At 44.1% G+C, this 17755-nt stretch overlaps 2 protein-coding genes across 4 annotated transcripts; both read right to left on the minus strand.

Annotated features, from left to right (window-relative positions):
* Positions 1-6582: 6582 nt before the first annotated feature.
* LOC110306242 (WAP four-disulfide core domain protein 18) lies at positions 6583-8850 on the minus strand. The gene is made up of 3 exons (XM_029483013.2): positions 8705-8850; positions 7894-8036; positions 6583-6780 (listed from the first exon to the last, which is right to left on the minus strand). Exons 1-2 carry the CDS (start codon positions 8784-8786, stop codon positions 7894-7896), a joined length of 225 nt encoding a protein of 74 aa, XP_029338873.1. The 5' UTR covers positions 8787-8850; the 3' UTR covers positions 6583-6780.
* A 4124-nt stretch (positions 8851-12974) lies between these two features.
* On the minus strand, positions 12975-13820 carry LOC110304141 (WAP four-disulfide core domain protein 18-like). Of its 3 annotated transcripts, none has more exons than XM_021175378.1 (2): positions 13742-13820; positions 12975-13126 (listed from the first exon to the last, which is right to left on the minus strand). In XM_021175378.1, exons 1-2 carry the CDS (start codon positions 13818-13820, stop codon positions 12975-12977), a joined length of 231 nt encoding a protein of 76 aa, XP_021031037.1. The 3 variants fall into 3 exon arrangements, with proteins under 3 accessions (XP_021031037.1, XP_085685377.1, XP_021031036.1); XM_085829251.1 differs by having other exon boundaries at positions 12975-13123; positions 13739-13820; XM_021175377.1 differs by having other exon boundaries at positions 12975-13123; positions 13724-13820.
* Between the last annotated feature and the right edge of the window lie 3935 nt (positions 13821-17755).

Consider the following 17755-nt stretch of genomic DNA (forward strand, 5'->3'; position numbering starts at 1 on the left):
AATTTCTGTACAAGCACACAAACTTTTCAATTACCAAATGTAATGTCTGCATTTAACCACAGAAAAATATCTTTTTCAGTATTAGATTTTGTTATTTTGGTTGTTTTAACTATATAATTTGATTTGTTCTTATTAGATAAATTATTTGGCCTTCATGCTTTTGTAGAAACCCACTAGGACTTATGACACCTCAGCCATGCCTTCTTGACCAGGTTTACAGTGCCAGCCATGAGTCTCCTCTCAGATCCAATCAGAAAGCTTGTTGGTTGTCACCATGACAGTCATGCTCCTGTTGTAGTTCCTGGGGTCCAAGCCGGATGGGACTATTGGTGACTCTTCTTTCCCAACAGATTGTGTAGCACCCTCTAGTTCCTTGGAAGGTTGTGAGCAGAAAGGAAACTTCTACCTGAAGTTCAGCCTGCTCTCTCAGCATCTTACAGCCCAGGTGCGGGGCATCTTCAGCGTTAGGATCTTAGGTTTCGATGGACCCGATAACATTTAACGTTCTTAGGATTTCCACTTGACAGACAGCATGTTCCTAAGGGAGAAACAATGACTTCTCCTCGCCTGCACAGTGCTTTGAATCCAGGGCCTTGTTCATAGTGGGTAAGCCATATGCCTACTTATTAAGAGGTTTGAGCTTTAGGTAATACATTCAACTTGATGGGGCTACCCAAGATCAAAATGCAAGAGGCTAGACTCAACTCTTCCATGTGTAACTACTTAGCCCATGTGATAGCTCATGGGATTTGGCTTTATTACCACTGAGGAGTACTCTGTGGTATGCCCTGCCTAGCTATGTTTGTGGAAAGTTTTACCTGTAATAATTTTTAGATTTATAGAAGAGCTACTTGAAGACAATATAAAGAGGCCTCTTATACTCTTCCTCCCCTAACTTCATTCACAGGGTTTTGACAGTAAATTCTCTACAAAGTGACTCAGTTAATTTTGATTGTGTATATAATTTATAATAAATCGAAATTCCCAGCTAGGCATCCATTGTTTCCAATTACATGGCTTGATGCTTGGGCTGGGTATATATTGGCCAGGGGCTTACAGGGTTCTGGGCAGAGAATTCAGTAGCAGCTTGAGTTCCAGAACTTTCCATCTTTCACGGTGTTGAAGGAAAACTTACTTTCAGGGTTTGTTGTTGTTGTTTTATTCCATGGCTTTACAGACTTAATCCACTGGAGGCCAGGACAACCCAGGGTGCAGACTCCTCCTGATCTGCCTCCTCCCCCTTTGCAGCAAGGTGCCATTGCTGGGCTCTGCTCATCTTTAAATCTTTTTCTTTCTTCTTAGGGTGAGTCTGTTCGCTGTTGCACTGAACTCACTCAAGCCCACAGGGTACTTGGCAGAGCCACCTGACTGCTATATTTGCATGACCTGGCCAAGGCTGTGGGGAAAGTACAACATGCCCTGCCCAGGTTAGAGACAGACAAAAGAGAGTTTCGGGAAGCAGTTCGCTATGTTCCATAGCCCAACACCCCCAGGGTTCCAGAACTCTCTTGGAGACAGTACTAGTGTCTCTCTTAAGCCCTTCCTTCCCAGAACACACTGACAAACAGAACAATTCTCATCTCTTGATGAGAATGAGTGTCATTGTGGTCCTCAGAGAGCCTTGCATGTTTGGGAGCATCTGGAAAGAAATTGATAGGCACAAGCCACAGATTGCTTGGCAGTAAGCAGATGCACCTAGAGGCCTTGTTGGATGACATGAGCTTGGCCTTGTTCTTGGACCATCCTTAGAGATGCTCAAGGTATGCATGTTAGGATAAGGATGGGGATAGACTCACCAGTGTGGGATGGTAACTCCTAATAGCAGGAGGAAAGAATGAGCAAACTGAATGCTACCCATTCTTTCCTTAGTCCACTGGGGCAAAGGGACGTTGGGTCTACACAGACCTGCCTGCAAGGTTAAGTTATGAGAAAATTAAAGTTCCAACAACTATTTCTGAAAACTAGCAATGGAAAAGGAAATAGCAGGAAAAAGAGAACACAGTAAAACAGCACTGTTTGTTTAGCTCACTTACAAACTAATTATTTGTTTACTATATTCGTGTATTCATTTGTTTATTTATTTATGTATATTTATTTCGGGTTTTTGTTTGCTTGTTTTGTTTTTTAGACAGAGGTTCTCTGTGTGGTCTTACCTGACCTAGAACTCACTCTGAAGACCAGGCTGGCTTTGAACTCACAGAGACCTGTCTGCCACTGCCTCCCATGTGCTGGTACTAATGGCATGGGCCAACATAGTGTTGTGGGTTGTCCTGATGCTGTTTGAATTCTGATGTTAATTCTGCTCCCCCAAGAGGGATTGCCCCAATGAGCAGTCATAATGTACTCAGGTGATCTCATGTTAACCTTCTCCCCATTTAACTGGTCAATACAGTCTAGAACCTATGATTGGGCAGTGGAGGGGAGGGGTGGGATGGAAGGTTTGAGAGTGGGGTCAGGTGGTGAGGAGGAGAGGCCAAGAGGGGAAGGAGAGAGGACTGTAGAAGAGGAGGAGGAAGCCATGATGGACCAGAAACACGTGGCCAGGAGAAACTGCAAGTAGAAAGGGGTCTTATAGCTGGGGAATAAGTCAGTATAGTGTTATATCTGTCCAATCTAGGCATTTGGCTTATGATTATAATAACTGGACTGTGTATTTTTATATGTGCTTATTGGGGTTGGAAATTCCAACAGCACCATGGCCCAGATATTTTTTATTTTGGGGAATGAAAGTTTGCTACATAGCCACACTTGTGATCCTTGAGCCTCCCATGTGCTGGGCCCAGTAAGCTTGTTACAAACAAGCCAAGCAGTGAGCACATCCCCCATAGGAGGGGATTTATAATAGAGAAAAACTCTCCGGCCACCATGGAACTGCTCTTTTCATTCTTGGAAGCTAGTTTTGAGCACTTTGAGGTCTGCCTGAAAACCCGATTGATGGTCTTGTCTTTCTTTGATCCATGAGGTGACCCTTAGCTTCTTTGGGTATCTCTGAAACCTTTTGCAGTGAACAAAAAGATGGTAAGACCCTTGAGGAGAAACTCTGGTGTATTGTGTTCGCAAGGGAGTAGATGTTTGACTTACTGCAGAAGGGGATTCAGACTACAGAGAGACACTAGACTGAAGGAAGGCTTTTAGATTATACTCTGCTCTCTCTTGACCCACATTGTCTCAGGAAAATTGCTGCTGGAAGAAACCAACAGAACCAGTCCTGTATGGTGTCAGAGTGATGGAATATTACTAGAGAGGCGTATGATAGAGGGAGGCTGGTCTACCATCTCTAAGAACTTCTTCCATTTTCCACGTCCCCATCCCCCAACACTGAAGTTTAGTTAATATAGCACCCAAGGGTGAGGGCTATTGAAGAAGGGATACACTCAGTCAAGGGCACTGTGGTATTCAGCTTTGTGTATCAACTCAGTTATGTTACAGTCTACCATTCAAATGTTTATTTATTTGTTTTTTGAGACAGGGTTTCTCTGTGTAGTCCTGGCTTCCCTGGAACTCACTCTGTAGACCAGCTGGCCTCGAACTCAGAATTCTGCCTGCCTCTCCCTTCCAAGTGCTGGGATTAAAGGTGTGCGCTGCCACTGCCCTGCTAGCATTCAAATGCTTAACTAGATGTTGCTGTCATTTTGAGTTCAAAATCAATGACTTTAAGAAAAACCAGCTTAGACAAGCTAGGGTGGGGAGACTGAGTCAGGGGTGATGCTTGAGGAGTGGAGGCATGGCTGCCCTGGTGAAGGTGTTCTTGCCTGGGGATTCTGACCTGGCCTGCTGGCTGGCTGCCCAGCAGACACAGGAACCAACTCTAAGCTTTCTTAATGTATATCCAGCTTGTTTGTCTGGTTGAACCCAAACAGAAAGAGGTTCAGAGAGGCTGAGAAACAGAGTCACTGACTGGACTATATGTGGTTGACAAGTTGAGATTAGATGAGCTCAGATGACAATAGCCCTTCCTATGATGGGATATCCTATTGTGTTGGGTGGGATGTCCCACCTGATTCCATACAAAATCATATGAAGACACACAGGAGATGAGCCCTCAGGAGAAAATATGAACTCAGAAAGGATGAAACTACAAGGCACTTGTCAGAACTGACTTTTTTTTTCATTTTTTTATTAGGTATTTAGCTCATTTACATTTCCAATGCTATACCAAAAGTCCCCCATACCCCCCCCCACTCCCCTACCCACCCACTCCCCCCTTTTTGGCCCTGGCGTTCCCCTGTACTGGGGCATATAAAGTTTGCAAGTCCAATGGACCTCTCTTTCAAGTGATGGCCTATTAGGCCATCTTTTGATACATATGCAGCTAGAGACAAGAGCTCCGGGGGTACTGGTTAGTTCATATTGTTGTTCCACCTATAGGGTTGCAGTTCCCTTTAGCTCCTTGGGTGCTTTCTCTAGCTCCTCCATTGGGGGCCCTGTGATCCATTCCATAGCTGACTGTGAGCATCCACTTCTGTGTTTGCTAGGCCCTGGCATAGTCTCACAAGAGACAGCTATATCTGGGTCCTTTCAGCAAAATCTTGCTAGTGTATGCAATGGTGTCAGCGTTTGGAAGCTGATCATGGGATGGATCTCTGGATATGGCAATCACTAGATGGTCCATCCTTTCGTCACACTTCCAAATTTTGTCTCTGTAACTCCTTCCATGGGTGTTTTGTTCCCTATTCTAAGAAGGGGCAAAGTGTCCACACTTTGGTCTTCGTTCTCTTGAGTTTAATGTGTTTAGCAAATTGTATCTTATATCTTGGGTATCCTAGGTTTCTGGGCTAATATCCACTTATCAGTGAGTACATATTGTGAGAGTTCCTTTGTGATTGGGTTACCTCACTCAGGATGATGCCCTCCAGGTCCATCCATTTGCCTAGGAATTTCATAAATTCATTCTTTTTAATAGCTGAGTAGTACTCCATTGTGTAAATGTACCACATTTTCTGTATCCATTCCTCTGTTGAGGGGCATCTGGGTTCTTTCCAGCTTCTGGCTATTATAAATAAGGCTGCTATGAACATAGTGGAGCATGTGTCCTTCTTACCGGTTGGGACATCTTCTGGATATATGTCCAGGAGAGGTATTGCTGGATCCTCCGGTAGTACTATGTCCAATTTTCTGAGGAACCGCCAGACTGATTTCCAGAGTGGTTGTACAAGCTTGCAATCCCACCAACAATGGAGGAGCGTTCCTCTTTCTCCGCATCCTCGCCAGCATCTGCTGTCACCTGAAATTTTCATCTTAGCCATTCTGACTGGTGTGAGGTGGAATCTCAGGGTTGTTTTGATTTGCATTTCCCTGATGATTAAGGATGTTGAACATTTTTTCAGGTGCTTCTCTGCCATTCGGTATTCCTCGGGTGAGAATTCTTTGTTCAGCAGAACTGACATTTAGCAAGGCTTCTGGAGGAAATGGGCCTAGTGAATCAGAGAGAACAAGATGTAGAACAAATATTCTAGGAGGAACTATATAGAAGGAGACATAGGCCATTAAGTTATAAGGCAAGACATGTGAGGCAGAGGAGAAGTTTTCTGATGGAGTCAGACAGACGACACCAAACTTCAGCAATGTTGAGGGATCTAGGAAAGATAGCAGACACTAAAAGTTTCCTGGTGAGATTCTCCCCCGGAAAAACAGGGTTGCTTTTTTTTTGTTTTGTTTTTTTAAATCACTGATCCTTTATACCAATCCTCCATAAACCCTAAACAACGCTGAGAGAAGCAGACAATCAAACCTGGCCAGGACTTACATGCCATGCAGTAAGGTCAGGGGAAGGCCTAAGCACCCCAGACACCAATGCTGAGCTGGTGAAACTGGCCCCAAATTCCTAAAGATATTTTAGTTAAGTTCTAATTCCCAACGCACACAGGAACTGGGGTTTCTAATTCATGCTTCTTAAAAGTTTGAAAAATTATTTTAAATGAGATGTCTTGTGTTGGGGTGGTAAAAGGTGCACATGAGGGCAGGTGACTCAGGAGGTTACAGGTGTGTCAGATCCTCCTGGAGCTGGGGTGAAGGGAAGTTCTAAGCCATCCGATATGGATGCTAAGAACTGAACTCAGGCCATCTGCAAGAGCAGCGTGAAGTATTAACCACTGATTCAACCCTCCAGGCTCTTACTTTATGCTCAAATGAGCGCACGGGTCTAGTTCCCCAGCCTCTTAGCTCAAGCTAAAAAGAACCCATACCCCAAAGGTCATGGCTGTACTCCTGAATTAGCTATCTAATCCTTCAGGATGTTGTATTACCTCAGAATATCGAGTTACCGAGCCCTTCCTGTTGCTCCTGTGTCATAACCTAGTAAATAAATGTAGCTCCAGCAGGCCTGCTCTGTGAAACATGCTCAGTTCATTCCGATTGCTTGATGAGACCTACTTCTGCCCCCAGAATATATTCGTGTGTCCTCTGTCTTGTCTGTAAATACATACATGGCAGGGGAAGAAGAATTACTTGGGAGGACCTTGTCTGCAATGTGCTGAGATTCTAAGGGCTTTGTCCGTGTTCATGGACACTCCGGAGGCTGCAGGGATGGCTCTCATGAATAAAATAGTCAATATGATACACAAATAAGAACTCTTCAACAGGAAGGATGCTAAGGATAGTTTATTTTAGACACAAACACGTTAGGAAGCTGTCACCACAGCATAGATCTTCCTCTTCCAAGGATGAAATTCTAGGTCTAAGGAGGAGCCAAGCATGGGGTCTGTAGGTTCAAAAAAACCTTCTGGGGTTGGCCATCAGTCCTGCTTATAAAGATCCATCTTCCACATGGCTGTAAGACATCTACAATATAGATTTGATCATGACAGTTCCTCACTCTCTGCTGGTTAGCTCATTGCTGATTGGATGTAGGCTTCTTATAGAGTCTCCCACCTAGACACCGGAGCTTTCTGTTTTAATCATGCTCCAAATGTTCAAGGAGGGCCACATTTCTCCCACCGTCTGATCCTGCCTCCCTTGTCTGCTAGGCTTTGTGTGTCCTAACTTCAGCTTCTCCTAGTTGAACTCCACTCTGAATTCTTCCCAGGCAAAGCTAGTCACCACTGTTAGAACTTACTAGAAACTTGTGCAGAGTTCACGCTGACACATAGACTGTTTCCACAGTCTAGTTATATTGACCTTTGAATCTCCATTGTAACACATGCCTGCCTGACTTGAAGGTGTTCAGTAAATGTGTGTTCCCATTAACCTCACTGTCTTCTCCCTCCCAGGAACACTTGTTTTCCCGAGAGAGTCAACCCTTTTGGCTGGGGTGGAGAAGAGTGAGATGTCCCAGTCTATGACCATGTGGGTCTAAGTTGTGGTGGCTTGTGTCACTTTAGTCATGGTGGAACTGTCTTTGCAGTGTAGAAGACACAGATCATGTAACCTGGTGTCTTTCTTCCTTCTTCTTCCAGTCCCTTTCTCTTGCACACATCCAGACTGTTGTGTGCAGCCAATAGACAAAGACCATGGGGCTGTCCAAGGAAAGTCCCCTGGAAACTGACTCAGTCCCTTGGACATACCATGACAGGATGTTGTTGTATGGATGATAATGGCCCTTGTAGTCTTATATATTTGAATAATCAGTTCACAGCTTTTGGAACTTTGGGGAAATATGTTGGGAGGTATGGGTTTGTTGGAGGAATTGTATCTCAGGGGACAGGCTGGGAGGTTTCAGGACTCATATCCTTCCCAGTTATCTCACTCTCTTCCTCAGAATTGCTTCTCAAGATGTAAGCCTGCCATCAATGCTCCAGTCCCGTGCATACCTGTCTGCTGCCCTGCTTTCCACCATGAAAGTCATGGACTCACTCTCTGAAATTGTAAACCCCCAATAAATTTTCTTTTATAAGTTTCCTAGGACATTGTGCCTTATCACAACAATATAAAAGTAAGAAGTAGGACTATACTCACTTAAAAGACAGGAGGTTTGCAGATATGACCACAGCCATTGCTGCAACACTTCATTTTGCCAGAGCATGATCCATCTCCTGTGCATCGTTCATCACAAGTTCCAAAACTGTGTGGGGGCGGCTTAGGACAAGCGCCAGGTTTTTCTAATTTTGAAACATACAATGGTGTTTATAGAGCCTGACATAGAAAGGCAAGGTTGAGAATTGATGCTGGATATCTGAAGGCTCATCACCTGCAGGAAACTGGCTTTACTCTGTATCCTCCTCTGCACCACAGGGCTCTTCCCTCAGCTTCACCAGCTCCTGTCCCACACTTAAGCCCAGCTATTGATTCCTGCCCTTGGGAGAGTGTTCTCCCCCTCCACAACCTATGCAGTCTCAATAGAAAGAAACTTCCCTCATCACAGCACCTTCTTTACACCTTAGAAGATTCCATAAAATCTCTAGTGACAGTCACACATCTCTCATCACCGCAGACCCATGGTCGATCACTCAGCATGTGCTTTCACAAGTCTCAAATGCAAGACACATCTCCAAATTAGGGCAGGTGCCCTGATCTCTGTGCCAGCTTCTGTCAGATACATTTTCCTCTGTCTGCCTGTCCGTCTGTCTGTCTGTCTGTCTGTCTGTTTCTGTCTATGTCTGTGTCTCTCTCTCTCTTTCTCCAAGAAATGTAGAGCAGTCACTATTATAGCCCAAAAGGAGTGAATTTTATTCAGTGTGTACATGGCTCCCCCCCTGTGTTAGCTCATCCCCAGGTCCTAGTGGGTTTTGAACCCTCTGTTTTCAGCTTGGATCCCTTTAACACTTACCTTTGGGGTTAGACAGAGCCCAGGCAGTAGTCATTGTCATGAAAATCAAAGCTACCAGAACAAAGACTGTGGCTGTCTTCATGTTGGCTCTGACTGGGTTGAACTCACAAGGCAATTTATACCCTCAGTAAATGTAGAAGCATGGGTGTGGGAGGAGGCAGTCAATCAGGAAATATAGAAAAAAGAGCTTTCCAGGGTGTATGCTGAGAACTTGGCTCTTTTTATATTTCATATCTGACTTGTCTCTAGTTACAATTAGAGTATTGTTCCTAAGTTGGTTCAAATAATAACCAGGAAAAATTCAGGAACACAGTTTAGCATTGTGTCCCTCTTTACATCACTGCTTGGCTCTTGGATGAGTGATGATCTCATATTCATACAAGGAAGTATTTAGTTCTGTGTATACCAGCATCTCAGAATATGAGCTGAAGCAGAGACTCTCAGTGAGGAGTGTCAGGGCGTACCTGAAGCTTCCTGGACATCCAGTTACATAAAGAGAGAGATGGTGATTGTATCCTTTGGGGCTTTATAGATGATACCTAAACACTGTGGAATCTGGGCCCCTCTTATGTGCAGAATAGATAATGAAGTCACTCCAGGAAGAGATGGATACTCAGAGACTGCAAACTGATTAGGGTCGGTTGAAAATAAAGAGTCAGGTTCCAGTATGATGGCTGGTTCTTTGACCAGTGCTTTTCTGTAAGTCAAGTCTTCATACAGAAGGCTACATATGTGAGAAGTGGAGGGATGAGAGCCATAGGAGAACATGCAGAATCTCTTGTCCCCAGCAGAGAGCTTGCCTACTTTGCTCTCCAGACTATAGACTCAGAGACAGAGCTGTAGTTGGACAGTCCAAGAGCTGTGGGAATTCCCTACGCACCATGGGGCTGACTTTGGAATGTCTTCTCTTTGTGTGGTTCCTTCTCAGAGGTTGAGGGGTTTGTTTGGTTACATGCTTTGTTCCATGTGTGTCCAGTCCTTCCTTCATGTCGAGGAGACATTCCTGGGTGTCTGTGACTTTCCCCTTCTGTTGTGTGGATGTCATGTCAAAACATAGGCAAACAAAACAAAACCCCTTCTATTTGTTTTTAATGCCATGATTTTGGAATAACCATAAACTCACAACAGCAGTGTTATGGGGTTTTTATTGTTGTTTGTTTGCTTGCTTGTTTTTTGTTTTTTGGGTTTTTTTTTTTTTTGCTTTTGTTGTTTGTTTTTTGTTTGTTATGACAGGGTTTCTCTCTATAGCCCTGGATTTCCAGGAACTGGCTCTGTAGACCAGGCTGGCCTCAGCCTTAGATATCCGCCTGCCTGTGCCTCACTAGCTCTGGGAATAAAGGGGTGCACAATTACCAATTAGCTTAAGACACAGCAGTTGTAAGGAAGCAACTTGTCAGACAGTTTTGCTTTCTTTGGCAACTTTGGCCAAGAAAACACAGGTTTTTCTATTTCAACCCTAATTATTACTGCTAACTCTTGGATCACATACTACATAACAAACTGTAAATGTGTCTCTCTATCTGTGTTGTCTGTGTGTGTGTATGTGCGTGTGTGTGTGTGTGTGTGTGCTACAAAAAGTGATGTAAAAGACTAACAGGCCATAGAAGCATTCAAGAAGTTTCAGAGTCCTGAGAAGCAGAGAAACAGAGAAATGTAAGAAGACTCTAGATTGATGATATAATGATCCAGGGTTTAGGGGAGAAGCTGGAGAAACTGTGATGGCTGCAAGTGAGGTTACTTCATGTCATCATCTTGAAAGCAAAGCTGTAGAGTTGTTGAGCTTAACTGCAGAAGCAAAGAGCAGAACCACTCCTGGATGAAGGAACTGGAGGACAGATGGATGGCAGGTCCAGATGGGTAAGCAAGAAGAAAGACAGACAATGAGGCTACACAGAAGGTGACAGATCATCACAAACAAGGTCAGCCATTAGAGGCACAGGAACAGTGCTGTGATAGAGACAGACATGGGACACCTTATGCTTGCAGATGAAGTGGAGGGATCAAGGAAACATAACAGATGCTAAACATTTCCTGGTGAGATTCTCTGAGCAGAGGGTTTGCCTTTTCATCACTGATCCTCTGCATCCTCCTCCATGAACCCCAACAATTAAGAGAGAAGCAGCAGTCAAGCCTGGACATGACTTGCACCCCATCCAGTAAAGCCAGGGGATGAAGAAAACCACCTCACAGATCTCAATACTGCTCTTGTAGGATAGGAATGGACCCAAAATCCCTGGTAGCATTTCAGATGAGTTCTATCTTCCAATATAGACGGAAGTCAGATTTTTAAATGTACCACTCTCAAAGTTTTAACACTATTTTAAATCATGTTCATGTGTAGTGAGGTGTGTTGGAATACCTGCACTGGATGCCGGAGGCCGAGGAGACCAAAGGTGTTAAATCCCACCTGGATCTGGAGTAATAGTAAGTTCTGAGACTTCTCATGTGGACTCTTGGAACTGTGCTGAGGTTCTCTGGAAGAGCAGTGTGTGCTATTACCACTGACCCAGCTCTCCAGCCTCCTAACTCCTGCTAAGAAGAACCCATACCCAGAGGTCATGCTTGTGCCTCAGGAGTTTGATATCCACTGCAGCAGGATGTTGTATTGCCTTACAATGGGGAGTTCCTGAACCCTTCCTGCTTGTCCTGTATTATCATCCATTAAATAAATGCAGTTCTAGCAGGTCTGCTCTAGGAGCCATAATCAGTTCATTTTGTTGGTTGACTAGACTTATGTTCAAGAATGGCCCCAGAAAACATTCTTATGTCCTCTGCCTTGTTTCTACATATGAGCAAGGTAGGGGGAGAGGAATTAACTTGGAGGACCTTGTCCTGGGACTGCTGGGATCCTGAGGCTCAGTGTTCATGGGAGGCTGCAGGGATGGCGCTGCTGATCAGAAGAGCCAATGCGATGGGAAAATAAGAACTGTACAACAAGAAGAATGCTAAGGGTAGTTTATTTTGGACACAGACATATTAGGACATTGTCACCACAATATAGATCTTCCTTGTCCAAGAATGGAATTCTAGGGCTAGGAAGTAGCCAAGCACAGGCTCTGTGGATTCAGAAGAAATCTTCTGGGGCTGGCCATCATTCATGTTTATGAAGATTGAATCCATCTTCCATATGGCTGTCAACCATCTACAATACAGATTTGATTATGCCATTTCCTTTGCTAAGAAACCTCTAGTTGTTCAGCCCTTACTCTCTGCTTGGCAGCTCAATGTTGATTGGATGTGGGCTTGCTTTAGAATCTCCAACCCAGATACCACATTTAACTGGAAAAATAAATCCCCAAACTCCCAACCTGGGCTCACAGTATCCCCATTGTCTGAACCTGACTCCCTTGTCTGGGGGGCTTTGAGTGTTCTAATTATTGATCTCCACTCTGACATCTTCCCTGACAAAGCTAGTAACCATGGTTAGAACTTACTAGAAACTGGTGCAAAGCTCACGCTGACATACATTTCTACAGTCTAGTTACACTGGCCTTTGTATCGCCATTGTAACACATGCCTGCCTGACTTGAAGGTGTTCAGTAAATGAGTGTTCCCATTAACCTCATTGTCTTCTCCCTCCCAGGAACACTTGTTTTCCTGAGAGAGTCAACCCTTTTTGGCTGGGGTGGAGAAGGGTAAGATGTCCCAGTCTATGACCATGTGGGTCTAAGTCGTGGTGGCTTGTGTCACTTTAGTCATGGTGGAACTGTCTTTGCAGTGTAGAAGACACAGATCATGTAACCTGGTGTCTTTCTTCCTTCTTCTTCCAGTTCCTTTCTGTTGCACACATCCAGACTGTTGTGTGCAGCCAGTGGACAAAGACCATGGGGCTGTCCAAGGAAAGTCCTCTGGAAACTTACTCAGTCCCTTGGACATACCATGACAGGATGTTGTTATATGGATGATAATGGCTCTTGTAGCCTTATATATTTGAATAATAGGTTCACAGGTTTTGGAACTTTGGAAATATATGTTGGGAGGTATGGGTTTGTTGGAGGAATTGTATCTCAGGGGACAGGCTGGGAGGTTTCAGAGGCCCATATCCTTCTGAGTTAGCTCATTCTCTGCCTCAGGATTGCTTTTCAAAATGTAAGCCTGCAGGCAATGTTCCAGTCCCAGGCATACCTGCCTGCTACATTGTTCCCAAACACCAGGGACATGAACTTACTCTCTGAATCTATAAGTCCCTCCAAAACTTTCTTCTCTAAGTTACCTTGGTCATGGTGTCCTATTACAACAATGGAAAAGTAAAACACAGGACTATACTCACTTAAAAGACAGGAGGTTTGCAGACATGACCACAGCTATTGCTACAGCACTTCATTTTGCCAGGGCACGATCTATCTCCTGAGCATTGATCAACACAAATTCCAACACTTTCTGGGGAATGCTTGGGACAAGCTCCAGGTTTTTCAAATTCTGAAATATACAATGATGTTTATGCAGCCTGAAAACATACATGAAACAAGGTGGAGAATCGGTGCTAGAGATCTGAAATCACATTACCTGCTGGAGAGCTTACTCTATATTGTCCTTTTACAACTCAGGGCTTTTCCCTCAGCTTCACCAGCTCCAGTCATGTTCTAAAGCCAAGCTGTTGATTCCTGCCCCTGGAGAGTGTTCTCCACTCCACAGCCTATGAAATCTCAGTAGAAAGAGCTTTCCACCATCACAGCCAGTCTTTACACCTCAGAAGATGCCATAAAATCTCTAATGACAGCCACACCTCTCTTTACACCAGACCCATCGTTCATCTCTGAGCAAGTGTGCCCAGAGGTCTGAAATGGAAGACACATCTCCAAACTAGGGGAGCTGCCCTAATCTCTGTGCAAGTTTCTCTCAAACTACTCCCCCATCATCCTCCGTCTTTAAGAAAGCTAAGGAATGCAGAATGATCACTCTATATAAGCCAAAGGGAGTGAGTCTGATCCAAGCAGTTGTCACATGGCTTTCCCTGTAATAGTACATCCCCAGGTCCTAGTGATCTTCTAGAGTCCCCTCTCTTTCCAGCTTGGATGCCCTTAACACACTTAATTTTGGGAGAAGACACTGCATAGGTAGTGTTCATCCCCACAGCAATCAAAGCCTCCAGAAACAAGACTGTGGCTGTCTTCATGTTGGCTCTGGCTCGGCTGAACTCACGAAATAATTTATAGCCTCAGTAAAGCTAGAATTATGGGTGTGGGAGGAAGCAGTCAATTGGGAAATGTATGATAACAAGAGCTTTCCAGAAAGTGCCTGCCCATCACTGAGCTCCTTTTTCCAGTTTCATAAGTGACTTCTCTCTAATTGGTCTTTGGTGGATGCAAAACACAATCACAAAATAGTCCCGAACACATTTCAGTACCGTGTGAGTTGTTACACCACATCTTGGCCCTTGTGTGAATGATGAGCAAGGGAAATATTTATTGCTGTGTAGCTCTGTGTCTCACAGTGAGAGCTGGAGCAGAGACACCCAATGAGGAGTATCAGGGCCCACCGGTGGCTTCCTGGACATCCAGCTAGGTAATGATGTAGCATTCTTTTGGGAAAGATGGGGTTTGTGTCATTAGAGCTCTAAAGATGAGAATCCTAAAGACTGCAGAATCTGGGTCCCTACTACCTGCAGATGTAGGTAATGAAGTCACTCCTGGAAAAAGCAGATACTCAATGACTGCCAATTGGCCAGGCTCAGTTGAAAGTAAGTAGGCAGGCTCCCTGATGATTGGAGGTTATCTTCGACCAATGCTTTTCTATAAGTCAGGTCATTTATGCAGAAGGCTGCATATGTGAGCAGTTGAGGGATGGGAGGCCTAGGAGAACATGCAGTGTCCCTTATCCCTCAGCAGAGAGCCTGACTCTTTTGCTATACCTAATATAGTCTCTGAGACTTATGTTTAGGGAGGGGGTTGGAGGGAGGAAAGGAGGGAGGGGAGGAAGGGGGAGAGGGAGGGGGAGGGGGAGGGGGAGGGAGAAACTGTAATGAGCATTGGGAATGGCTCAGATGAAGTGTGGTTTGATTTGCAACTATCTTCTCCCTTCTCCTTGTATGTTTTTTTCTCAGGGTTTTGTGGTCTCTCATTTTGTTCCATGTGTTTCCTGTCCTCCTTTAGATATGAGAGACATTTCTGGGTGCCTATAACTTTCTTCTTTTGTTTTATGTGTGCTGTGTCAGAAACACAGCAAATCATATATAATCTTAAGTTCATAATCGATGAAATACATATTAAATAACCATATATAGCAGTGGGTTTTATGTTTATTTTGTTTTGTTGGATTTATTTATTTCTGTATTTATTGTGAGAGGGTCTTTCAATGTAGTCCTGATTATTCTAGAATTTGTTCTATAGACCAGGGAGGCCTCAAACTCAAACATCCACCTGCCTCTTGCTCCCCATTGCTGGAATTAAAGAAGGGCACCACCACTTTGCTGCAGATCCAGCAGTTGTAATGGAAGCAGCTTGCAAGATAATTCTGCTTTCTTTGGCAACTTGGATGAAGCAAACACAGGTCCATTTTCTCAACTTCAATCACTAATATCAACTCTCAGTCATACATTACACGACACAAAATAAATACATCTATCTATATCCACCTGTGTACATGTGCACGTGTGTTACAGAAAGGACTCCAAAAGCCTAACTGTCCACAGCAGTTTGAGAGCTTAGAGAGGCCTGAGAAATAGGGAAACAGAGAAATGTAAGAAGAATCTAGATTGATGAGATAATGAACCAGGATGCAGGGGAGAAGGTGCAGAATCTGTGATGGCTGAAAGTGAGGCCACTTCATGTCACCATTTTGAGGGGAGACCTGTAGAGTTGAGTTTAACTGTAGAAATAAAGAGCAGAATCTGGCCTGGATGAAGGAACCAGAAGACAGATGGATGGCAGATCCAGATGTGTGAACAAGAAGAAACACAGAAAATGGGGCTACATAGAAGGAGACATAGGCCATCACTTAAGAAGGTAAGCCTTGAGAGGCACAGGAGCAGTGCTGAGAAACAGACAGATATGGGACAGCTTACATTGTCAGATGATGTGTGGGGATCTAGAAAACAGAAGTGACACTAAATGTTTCTTAGTGACATTATCCAGTGAACAGGAAGGTTTTACCTTTCTTCACTGATCATCTGTTGCAATCCCCCATAAACGCCAACAATTCAGAAAGAAGCAGTCATTAAACCTGTACATGGCTTACACCCCCTCCAGGAAGGCCAGGGGAAGAACAAAAGCAAATTTCAGGTGCCAGTGCTGACCTTGAAGGATAGGAAGAGGCCCAAAATTCCTGGAGCTATTTCAGATGAGTTCTAACTCCCAATATAGACTGAAATTGGAATTTCTAATGTATGCTTTTATTTTTACATTCTTTCAAATTATGTTCATGTGTGGGGAGGTGGGTTGGTAGACCTGCACTGAATGCAGGATTGTGAGGTCAGAGCTGTTAGGTTCCCCCTGAACATGGAGAAATCAGAAGTTCTGAGCCATCTCAAGTGGATACTGCCAACTGTGCTGAGGTTCTCTGGAAGAGCAGCATGTGCTATTTAGCACTGATCCAGCCACCCCAGTCTCTTAACTCCTGCTAAGAAGAACCCATACATCAAAGGTCATGCTTGTAACTCAGGAATTTGATATCCACTGCTGCAGGATGTTGGATTATTCTACAATGGGGAATTCCTGAGCCATACCTGCTCTGCATCATTGTCCATTCAATAAATGCAGCTCCAGGAGATCTAATTCATGAGACAGCCTGCTCAGGTCATTTTGATTGCTTGACTGGACTTATGTTCAAGAATATGCCCCCAATATATAGTTATGTCTCCTGCCTTGTCTCTAGTTTTAAATGTGGCATGGGGAGAGAAATTACATAGGAAGATTATTTGTCAGACTGATGGGATGCTGCGAGCTCAGTGTACATGGGAGGCGGCTGCAGGGATGGCTCTGAAGGATGAAGTAGTCAATGAATGTGGAAATAAAAAGTGAACAACATCTGGGCAGTTTTGGCACATGCCTTTAATCCCAGTACTTGGTAGGCAAAGACCGGCAGATTTCTGAATTTCAGGCCAGCCTGATCTACAGAGTGAGTTCCAGGACAGCCAGGACTACAAAGAGAAACCCTATCTTGTAAAAATGAAAATATAAAAATAAAAAAAGGAAACCAATCAATGAAAATGATGCTGAGGATAGTTTATTTTGGACACAAATTCATGAGTACATTGTCACCACATTATATATCTTTGTCTTCTAAAGATGCTATTCTGGGACAAGGAAGGAGCCAAGCATGGGCTCTGTGGATTCAGAAGAAATCTTCTTGGGCTGGCCAACATTCATGCTTATGAAGATTGAACCCATCTTCTACATGGCTCTAAGTCACCTGCAATACAGATTTGATTATGATATTTTCCTCAGCTTAGAAGCCTCTTGTTGTTTGGCCCTTACTGTCTGCTTGGCAGCTCATTGCTGACTAGATGTGGGCCTATTGTGCATTCCCCGACCCAGACACCTCATTCATCCGGAACCAGCAATTCCCCAACTCCCAAGGAAGGCCTAGACTTGTCCTGAGTCTGATCCTTACTCCCTTCTCTGGTTGCCTTTGTGTGTCCTAACTTAAGCTACTCCTAGTTGATCTCTACTCTGACATCTTCCCATGCAAAGATACTCATCACTGTTAGAAAGTAATAGAAACCTGTACACAGCTCATGCTGACACACACGCTGTTTCTACAATCTAGTTATATTGACCTTTGAATCTCCATTGTAACACATGCCAGCCTGGCTTTAAGGTATTCAGTGAATGAATGTTCCCATTTACTGCATTGTCTTCTCCCTCCCAGGAGCACTTGTTTTCCTGAGAGAGTTAAACCTCTTTGGCTGAGGGAGAGATGAGTGAGATGCCCCAGTTTATGACCATGTGGGTCTAAGTTGTAGTGCATTGTGTCCTGTTAATCATGGTGGAACTGTCTTTGCAGTGTAGAGGACACAAATTACATAACCTGGTGTCCTTCTTTTTTTCTTCTAGTTCCTTTCTCTTGCACACATCCAGACTCTTGTGTGCAGCCAGTGGACAAAGACCATGG

Source organism: Mus caroli, unplaced genomic scaffold, assembly GCF_978045245.1.
Source record: "Mus caroli unplaced genomic scaffold, Mus_caroli_1 scaffold_13, whole genome shotgun sequence".
Taxonomy (NCBI): domain Eukaryota; kingdom Metazoa; phylum Chordata; class Mammalia; order Rodentia; family Muridae; genus Mus; species Mus caroli.

Excerpts from the sequence above, each read along its gene's own strand:
- LOC110306242 (XM_029483013.2), bottom strand. The coding sequence starts at position 8,786 with ATGAAGACAGCCACAGTCTTTGTTCTGGTAGCTTTGATTTTCATGACA. Across the intron at positions 8,037-8,704 it reads GGCTCTGTCTAACCCCAAAG|AAAAACCTGGCGCTTGTCCT; the intron begins GTAAGTGTTAAA and ends TTTCAAAATTAG.
- LOC110304141 (XM_021175377.1), bottom strand. The coding sequence starts at position 13,820 with ATGAAGACAGCCACAGTCTTGTTTCTGGAGGCTTTGATTGCTGTGGGG. Across the intron at positions 13,124-13,723 it reads CAAAATTAAGTGTGTTAAGG|AATTTGAAAAACCTGGAGCT; the intron begins GCATCCAAGCTG and ends TGTATATTTCAG.